This window comes from Neurospora tetrasperma, assembly GCF_000213175.1.
Source record: "Neurospora tetrasperma FGSC 2508 unplaced genomic scaffold NEUTE1scaffold_3, whole genome shotgun sequence".
Classification (NCBI taxonomy): domain Eukaryota; kingdom Fungi; phylum Ascomycota; class Sordariomycetes; order Sordariales; family Sordariaceae; genus Neurospora; species Neurospora tetrasperma.
The window spans coordinates 2,504,957-2,514,541 of record NW_009799101.1 but is presented as its reverse complement, the minus strand read 5'-3'; the positions used below and the strand labels follow the sequence as shown (position 1 = coordinate 2,514,541).

At 52.8% G+C, this 9,585-nt stretch overlaps 3 protein-coding genes across 3 annotated transcripts; all 3 read left to right on the top strand.

Moving 5' to 3' along the window:
* Positions 1-667: 667 nt before the first annotated feature.
* Positions 668-1,468, top strand: NEUTE1DRAFT_146346 (uncharacterized protein; the record flags this gene model as incomplete). The annotated part of the gene is made up of 2 exons (XM_009852614.1): positions 668-788; positions 888-1,468. The coding sequence occupies 2 exons, from the start codon at positions 668-670 to the stop codon at positions 1,466-1,468; spliced, it is 702 nt and encodes a 233-aa protein (XP_009850916.1).
* A 2,613-nt stretch (positions 1,469-4,081) lies between these two features.
* NEUTE1DRAFT_146345 (beta-glucosidase) lies at positions 4,082-5,926 on the top strand (the record flags this gene model as incomplete). Its single annotated transcript, XM_009852613.1, has 2 exons — positions 4,082-4,238; positions 4,332-5,926. 2 exons carry the CDS (start codon positions 4,195-4,197, stop codon positions 5,716-5,718), a joined length of 1,431 nt encoding a protein of 476 aa, XP_009850915.1.
* A 1,628-nt stretch (positions 5,927-7,554) lies between these two features.
* NEUTE1DRAFT_42686 (uncharacterized protein) lies at positions 7,555-9,449 on the top strand (the record flags this gene model as incomplete). The annotated part of the gene is made up of 3 exons (XM_009852021.1): positions 7,555-8,049; positions 8,087-9,020; positions 9,133-9,449. The coding sequence occupies 3 exons, from the start codon at positions 7,555-7,557 to the stop codon at positions 9,447-9,449; spliced, it is 1,746 nt and encodes a 581-aa protein (XP_009850323.1).
* Between the last annotated feature and the right edge of the window lie 136 nt (positions 9,450-9,585).

Below are 9,585 nucleotides of genomic sequence, written 5' to 3'. Positions count from 1 at the left end.
GGGGGGGATTTCCCAAATTTCTTAACCCCCCCCCCCCCCCCCCCCCCCAAAAAAGCAGGTGGGGCTAGCGCGTGGAGCTTTAAGTGGTTGCATATGATATCTTCCGCGCCTGTTTCATGACATGGGATTGTATAGTTACCTTGGCTGGTAATGTTCTCTGCCTTGTACTACTTGTGATCTCTTTCTTTTTCTTCCCTTGAACACAAACATAACTCAGTTTCGTTCTTGTTGTGCTCATTGGCTGTTTCACAAGGGCGGAAGACTCGCTCACCGAGTGTGACAATTCCCGTCGTAGACGTTCCTGCCTGCGGCCTTGACCTGGAGACCACGAGGGGCACTTACACGCCACCCCACGATTGACGTATTACATGCTTGAACTGGTGGTGTCCCGCACTCCCGCTCAAGCTGCCCCGCCTCGACTTCCTTCCGTCACTCGTCTGCCCTGATCGTCATATTTCGCTCGGTTTCTTTATTCAAACAGAACGAAGCTCTCCTTTGTTGCCTTGGCCGTTTGTTTGCCTGCCTCAATCGAACCTTAGCTGGAGCTATTAGTATACCGAACTTCCGACTTGCACACTTACTTGACCCTCCAAGGATCCCAACGAAGTTTGAATCAATCTTTCCATCATCACTCTTGCTGCCTTGTTGTTTCTACACCTTTTCAAAGATGAGCTTCGAGCGTCCCCTCCGTGGTGGCTGCCAATGCGGCCGCAATCGTTACATCATCCAGTTTCCGCAAACCACTACACAGGCGGCGCAAGTCATCTTCAACTCACCGCCCTCTCAATGTAGGAACCTGTCCAGCGATACTGACTCTCGGGAAATTCTGATCACTATCTCCATTTTGCTAGGAGTATAGATCATCTGACCAAATGTTGCCAATGCAGATATCTCCCATGCCTCACCATTGGCTGCTTTCCTGCGGGTACCTTTGCCATGGTACCATAGCACGACGCTCTCGTTTGCTCCCGACGAAAGGACGTCGATGATCCATCGCGCCTACACTTCTCCCTTTGAACAGCATTCTATGCGCCACTTTTGCGGTTTTTGCGGCACCCTCTTGTCTTACTGGTCCGAGGAACCTCGTAGCGAAGCTGATTTTATCCAGCTATCGTTGAGCAGCCTGCATCCAGAAGATCTAGCGGACCTGGAAGACTTGGGTATGTTGCCGGATTCTGAAAGCGAGAATGAACCTGAAACGAAGAAGCAAGAGGGAAAGGGAGAAGTAACGTATATCGGCCGACAGACTGTGGGAGGCCTACCCTGGCTGGACAGCTTGCTTGAGGGCAGCCGACTCGGTACTCTTCGCGCGGCCAAAGGTCGCAGCCAGAATACGAGTGGTACAGTTCAAGTTGAATGGGAAGTTATGGAATGGACCGAGGGTGAAAGCGGCTCCCCGAGCGGTTCCCCGAGAAACAGCAAGCGGAAGCTTGGTGACCGAGACGACGTAGCCCGGGTGTTATCATGAAGGACATTAGGCGATGAGCCTGCAGTGGGATTCCGTTTCCTGCCATGGTTCATCTAGACGCCCAAGCGCCTCCTCGGACTGTAGAAGGGCATTAGAACGCTTGGGTTGGCGGCAATTCTTTTCGGCGTTTCAGAATCATAAGAGGGTCGTTGAGGGACAGGCATCGTGAAGGCGTTTGGCAGGATTGGAAAGATTGGCAACAGTGGCTTGGATTCGTGTTGTTGGGTCGCATGTTTCCTACTCGGCGATGCACCAAACCCTTGGACCTCCGACAAACTTCTAATATTCAGCATCTATACAACGACCAAGTGTAGCAGTACGATAGTTCAGCCCTAGAGGATAGCTTATCGCAATCGTTTTCGAATGATTCCAGGACGTGTCTACACCTAGCAACGCAGTGTAAGGTCGTGAAATACCCAAAACCGACGGAACACACGACGAATGTGCTCGCAACATAATCGTGAAGATGCGCTGCTGAGGCGAAGCGAGACATGCGATTGGAATCCTAAGGGGCAGCCAAGAGATGGAAACAAACGAAGACAAAACGTGAAGCTTTGGAGTGAAAGTAGTACATTTGGAAGAGGGTTTCCTTACATACTAATCGAAGCGAGAAGTACGCAAGCGGCTCAGGTGGACATCAACCGGATGTCTCGCCTAGCTTCATCAACAATGGCGGCAAGCAGCAGAACATGCACATCCACATATCTGAGTTGAGCGAATTGTCGTGAACTCGTAAGCAAGCAAAGGGGGGCAGCGCAATGGAAAGGCGGGCCTTAAGTCTACCAGCCGAGCCCAGTTTTACCAGGCCCCGCGCGGCGATGTTGTGTTTTCAGTCGCTGGCGAGGCCGAGAATTACCCGACTCGGTGCTATGATCCGTAATATCAGGTGGCTTGGCCAACCTAGAAACTTTGTGCCAAAGCTGAAGATGCATCGAAAAGGCCCCCAGAAAGTGCTCGGGCTGCTTTGGACTGGCAAATTGACCGTTGTTTCATGGCTATCCCAATGTTGGAAGTGCTGATGCAACTAGCATCACGAATAAATAAAACATGCAGTCGAAGTTGAAACTTGACTGTCGAAGCGACTGAAGCGGCTCTGTTTTGCCCTGCCTTGCCTTCAAGTTGTCTTGTCCTTGCCTTGCCTTGCGCCGTTTGCCCGCCCTGCAGCCAGCCAGGGTAAGTGGAAATTGTATTTACAGCTGGAGGTGAGCTGGAACCCTGTGGCGGCTGGATTGAATCTCATTCCTGCCGTGCTCTTTCTTTAATCACTCTTTAGTAACAACGACCGGCGCTACGGCCAACTCCTGGGCCTCCGAAATAGTTTTGCCGAGGTTTTGCCCTGGATGCTGGTATGCGGCCCGACTATCCGGCAAACGACAAAAGGGTAAAAGCAAGAGAGGGCAGGATGGAGAGGACAGTTTATTAGGGAGTGGCGTTGGAGACATTGATATCGAAATTGGGGCGGAAACGAGAGCAAAACGGCACATTGTTGATGTTGTTTCCTCAGAACACAGATGGACCCTGGTCAAGTATTGTTGGGGTGGAGGATGGCAGTGTGTAAGTGTTCCCGGCCCTTTCTCATCACTTCACTTAAATCTGCGAATAGCGTCGTCGCTTTTAGAACGGCACTATCATGGCTAGTATTCTAGATTTTCGATTCCTGACAAAGATGTTGAATAACTAAAATTCAAGAACATCACATTATCATCTCAAAAGAGAGCTTCTCGCAAGTTGAATAGTTTGTCAATGACAGCTGCTTGCTGCCTGGATCTTGATTTACCTTGCTATATGGAACCCTGCCGGCATTGCAACGACCGACGTATCGCAAGTGCTTGTCTTTTCATACCTCCCAGCTGGTAGCTGGTAGCAGGTACTGGTACCTACATACGTACTGTGCATGCATCACAAGTTTGCGGTTGTTTTGGCGCATGGCTTCTTCACCTTCCACATTTCCCAGCCGTCCGTCATCCTCCGTGGTCCTAAAGTGCCCCGCGGTGGGGAGGACGTAACGCAAGGGTCCTTGTTCCGGTACCCTTGCGGTTGAAGCATCCTACCGTATGCCTTATGAGAAAAGTGACTGCTGGTGGGCAATGGTGACACCTTCTTTTCCCCATGAGCACTAAGCCAACCCAAGACAGGCTTCGGGTTTGGTTCTCTGCTGATTACCAGGACATGGGCTGCTGTGTGTTGCGCTTCTATGTGTGCGGGCGAGATTCGAAAAGCGTGGGGATGGAAGCACACAAAGAAGCGTTGGGAACCACACACACACACCCAAGCACAAACGAACAGGTAGAACTACATACTGTATGGATCACGGTGTAGGTACAAATTACACTTACTAACGATGTTGTACTGACCTTGCCTGATCTATTCGGGGTACCATTGATCTCCTCTCAGGCTATGCCTAGCTTTTCTCTCGGTGTCGACGGTCCGAAACACGGGAGAAATGGGGGGCATCAAGTATCCCTTTGGGAGGTCGTTTTCATAGGCCATGGCTATAAGATAACCATCGCGCCCTCACTTGAGGCTGCGTTCTTCTTTCGTGGGCTCCCTTTCTTTCCCAGTTCTTCTTCAGTCCCTTTCCTCGTCTATCCCAGTCTGACACTTGGCCGGTTGCATAGCGGCTAGGGTTGAGTAGCTTACAGTCAGTTTGGCGGAGTCATTCTCATATATCTCCCCTGACCCATCTCTGGAAAAACTCATATTGTCCAACGAGATAAGCATTTATCATGTCTCTTCCTAAGGATTTCCTCTGGGGCTTCGCTACTGCGGCGTAAGTACAAATTCTCAGCTGAGATTCCGGACTTATTATGAGCAACACCTTGTGTTCAGAGCTCAACAACTGATACCGATATCTCTGCATTAGCTATCAGATTGAGGGTGCTATCCACGCCGACGGCCGTGGCCCCTCTATCTGGGATACTTTCTGCAACATTCCCGGTAAGATCGCCGACGGCAGCTCTGGTGCCGTCGCCTGCGACTCTTACAACCGCACCAAGGAGGACATTGACCTCCTCAAGTCTCTCGGCGCCACCGCCTACCGCTTCTCCATCTCCTGGTCTCGCATCATCCCCGTTGGTGGCCGCAACGACCCCATCAACCAGAAGGGCATCGACCACTATGTCAAGTTTGTCGATGACCTGCTCGAGGCTGGTATTACCCCCTTCATCACCCTCTTCCACTGGGATCTTCCCGATGGTCTCGACAAGCGCTACGGCGGTCTTCTGAACCGTGAAGAGTTCCCCCTCGACTTTGAGCACTACGCCCGCACCATGTTCAAGGCCATTCCCAAGTGCAAGCACTGGATCACCTTCAACGAGCCCTGGTGCAGCTCCATCCTCGGCTACAACTCGGGCTACTTTGCCCCTGGCCACACCTCCGACCGGACCAAGTCACCCGTTGGTGACAGCGCTCGCGAGCCCTGGATCGTCGGCCATAACCTGCTCATCGCTCACGGCCGTGCCGCCAAGGCGTACCGAGAGGACTTCAAGCCCACGCAGGGCGGCGAGATCGGTATCACCTTGAACGGCGACGCCACTCTTCCCTGGGATCCAGAGGACCCCTTGGACGTCGAGGCGTGCGACCGCAAGATTGAGTTCGCCATCAGCTGGTTCGCGGACCCCATCTACTTTGGAAAGTACCCCGACTCGATGCGCAAACAGCTCGGTGACCGGCTGCCCGAGTTTACGCCCGAGGAGGTGGCGCTCGTCAAGGGTTCCAACGACTTCTACGGCATGAACCACTACACAGCCAACTACATCAAGCACAAGAAGGGCGTCCCTCCAGAGGACGACTTCCTCGGCAACCTCGAGACGCTCTTCTACGACAAAAAGGGTAACTGCATCGGGCCCGAGACCCAGTCGTTCTGGCTCCGGCCGCACGCCCAGGGCTTCCGCGACCTGCTCAACTGGCTCAGCAAGCGCTACGGATACCCCAAGATCTACGTGACCGAGAACGGGACCAGTCTCAAGGGCGAGAACGCCATGCCGCTCAAGCAGATTGTCGAGGACGACTTCCGCGTCAAGTACTTCAACGACTACGTCAACGCCATGGCCAAGGCGCATAGCGAGGACGGCGTCAACGTCAAGGGATATCTTGCCTGGAGCTTGATGGACAACTTTGAGTGGGCCGAGGGCTATGAGACGCGGTTCGGCGTTACCTATGTCGACTATGAGAACGACCAGAAGAGGTACCCCAAGAAGAGCGCCAAGAGCTTGAAGCCGCTCTTTGACTCTTTGATCAAGAAGGACTAACGGGGCAAGAGGAAAACATGGGTGGATTATCTGTTATGAAATTTGTGATGAATTGGGCAAGCGTCAGCAAGGGAATGGGAATGATTTGCAAGGGTTTAGTGTTCAGGGGTCCTCTGTTTTTCTCGACCCCCTCTTGAGTGCGCATTCGCGTATTGCGTTGTCTGGTACATAGAAGCCGTGTAATCGAGCAGCTGCATGTCGAATCGTGATGCTTGGTGTTGTACCTCAACATATTGTGTCCGTGGGCGTGCCTGGCTTGTTAGTGGGACCGCCTGTCATGTTTTCCATCCATTGTGCGTCTCGAGCGTATGGATTTCCCGTGACGCCAATGAGGATCGTCCCAAGCGGGATGACGCAAAGCATCATCCGAACTGTGCGTGTCAGGTAGATAATCAACATGCAAGAGGAATCGGAATGTCCGGCCGAGAAGATGGTTTCGGGTCAACAAAGGTGAGTTGAAGAAGTTGGCGGGATCCTGTATGAGACAAGGGGGACGATTTGGAGTTCAGGAAAGTTGGGGAAGCTGAGTGTGGGGTATCTCCCGCGGGACACGAGATCCGACATTTTCTAACCGGCTTCGGCAACTTGGCGCGGGACCCCTCCTCCTTTCTCCTCAATTCAATTCGAGGTCAATTGGGGGCGCTGCTGAGTGATTACACTAGAAGCAGAGAGCGCACGAGCCACACATTCAGTCACCTGAGACACGCCAACCCCAGAATGCGTTCCTCTTGGCAGTTTGGCCGAATCTGGGGTTGACAGGTCGGGTTCTCCTTGACCTTTTTATCACTGCCCGGCGGGGCAAGCCAGAGGACTCCAGCCAAGCATCGAAACTGTCATCGACAACCTACTCACAGGGAGAACAACGAGTTCGGGATAGGAGCACTGCCAACACACAACATCACCGCCGACACTTGTTCGGTCAGCTCCAGCTCCTCTGCTGGTGCGACATCGGTTCTTCAGAAAGGTGCATGTCTTGGTTTCCGAAAACGGTTCAGCGCGGTGATGCACTGAGTCGATCGTCAGGTGTTCCTGGCCAGGCAGCTGCTTGGGGTTTGCCTGGCTCACAACACTACCGTGCTTACATATCCATCTCCTCCGGTTCCATGATCCACGGCGAGGACAGATTGCGGAGAACCTATACCCCATCTCGACCGTGCCGACCCCGTACACTACAAACCTCATGTGAACCCCGCTGGCAGCCCCGTACACTACAAACTCGAGACAACCCCGCCGATGTCGATGCTGGAACGTCCACCAAGAGCGTGCGTCTCCAACACTCTGGTGCTGGTCACAGCCTCCGCCCCGTGGATTGGCTGGCTTGGCCCGAGGATCTTGGATACGATGGAGTTCGGACAGCTGGAAATGCCCAGATCCAGAAAGGCCCAACACCGTTATCCCCGTTTGCCGAATTCCCCTGCTCGTCATTCTCCAGATGTGAGGAGGCTCTGCCTTGTAATCCTTGCAAACTATAAATCTGTCTTGGTCCTTTGTGTGTCTTATACATATCGACACCTCCTGATTTGTTGTTGTTCTTCTTCTTCTCTGTCTGTCTTTTTAACTTCCATCATTCCCGTCCTTCTCGACTTACTCTTAGTGTGTTGAACAGCCGCTTGCTTTCTTCAATCGTCCAGTTTAGTTTCGTTTTTGTGGAGTTCACGATACCTGATATTATACCCATCATCTTCAGTCGTTCTGCCTGTCTAGTTTCCAGCCCTGAGATTACACCACACGCCCAACGTATTTGTCTCGAAGAACATTCCAGCGTCGTCGACTTGACAATTTACTACACCCCACCTCTGTTCACCACCCATCAGTCAATCACACACAACTTTAACCATGTCCGGTGCGCCATCAAGACTCAGGAGCGTCCTGAACCACCTGCTTCCCCATGGACAGCCAGCACATCACATCCACAATCTAACGCCCACCGTCTTCCTTGAGCGGGCGGCTGCCATTGAGCCTGAGGCCGAGGCCATCTTTCACATCACCGCCAACGGCAAGACACTCAGGCGTTCCTACATCGAGTTCGCCGATCGCGCTCGGGGTCTTGCCTACTACCTACGCAAGCATGGCTACAAGCGCGTTGGCCTCCTGGCTCCCAACACCCCGGCCTTCCTCGAGTCTGTTTATGGTATCGTAGCGGCTGGCGGTGTCATAGTGCCTGTCAACATCCGTCTGAAGCCTGAGGATATTACCTACATTTTCGACTTTGCAGAGGTGGATTCCATTATCGCCGATGCCGAATACGCCCACCTTCTCAACTCATACAAGAAGGAGCACCCTGATGTCCCCGTTATCATTGATGTGGTATGTAGCTTTTTGGGCACGATTGTAAGCTAGAAGAAGAAACCGCTGACACCATGTACAGGACACTGATGCCACAGAAGGTGCGCTTTGCGGCCCTTTTGATGAGGCGGTAATGGAGGGTCTCAACCACGATAAGGCCACCGGCAGCAAGGGCTGGGCCGATCTACAGAATCAGACCGTCGCCAATGAGGATGATATGATCGCCATCCCCTTCACCTCTGGCACCACCTCCAAGCCCAAGGGCTGCGTATACACCCACCGCGGTGCTTATCTTGCCACGCTCGCCAATGTCATCGAGTCTGGACTCAACGTTGCCGATGGTCGTTCCAAGTACCTCTGGACACTTCCCATGTTCCACGCTATGGGCTGGACTTTTCCTTGGGCCGTCTGCGCCGTGCGTGGGACCCATGTGTGCCTACGCAAGATTGACTATCCCTTGATCTGGAAGTTGCTGAAGGAGGAAGGCGTGACACACTTCTGCGCCGCGCCCACTGTCAACACCCTCCTTTGCGCTGCCAAGGAGGCCGAGGCTCTTCCCAAGCCCGTTCGCGTCACTGTCGCCGCCTCGCCCCCGACTCCCCATCTGTTCGAGCAGATGACAAGTCTGAACCTCTTCCCTGTGCATGTGTATGGCCTTACTGAGACCTATGGTCCAATTACGAGGGGTTATATCCTTCCTTCGTGGGATAACCTTCCTCCTCATGACAAGTACGCCAAGATGGCCCGCCAGGGACATGGCTTTATCACCAGCTTGCCAGCTCGCATCATCAAGCCCGACCAGCCCGAGGGAGTGTTGATTGACGTGGAGAAAAACGGCCAGGAGGTTGGTGAGATTATTTTCACTGGCAACATCTGCTGCAAAGGCTACTACAAGGACCCCGAAGCGACGAGAAAGCTGTTTGCAGGTGGCATGCTACACACGGGCGACTTGGCTGTTTGGCATCCCGATGGAAGTATTCATATTCAGGATCGCGCAAAGGATATTATCATCTCTGGTAAGTAACCTAGTTTTCTGACCCCTTTTCTTACCCCGTCTTCTCTTAAGAAAGAAAAGAGAGAAAAGAAATAAGAAGGAAAAAAAATTTGAACTAATCTTTGAATCAACAGGCGGCGAGAACATCTCCTCCGTAGCTCTTGAGTCCATGCTCGCTGAGCACCCCGACATTCTCGAGGCCGGCGTCGTTGCCGTTCCCGACTCCCACTGGGGCGAGCGGCCCAAGGCCTATATCACCCTGAAGGAAGGTCGCGAGACCAGCTTGACAGGCCAGGACGTCATCGACTGGGCCAAGCATAACAGCAGCATCAGCAAGTTCATGGTGCCGAGGGAGGTTGAAATTGTCAAGGAATTGCCCAAGACTAGCACGGGCAAGATCAAGAAGAACGAACTTCGGGTGTGGGCTAAGACGGGAGCCATTCCTAACTAAGCGACGAAGGGAAATTTGAATCAATCACTTGGTGCAGGCTTGTATTATGGGGAGGCAGGAGTTTTTTTTTTTATTTTTTTTTTTTTTTTTTTTTTTTTTTTTTTTTTTTTGGAGAAGAGAGGGGGGGGGGGGGGGG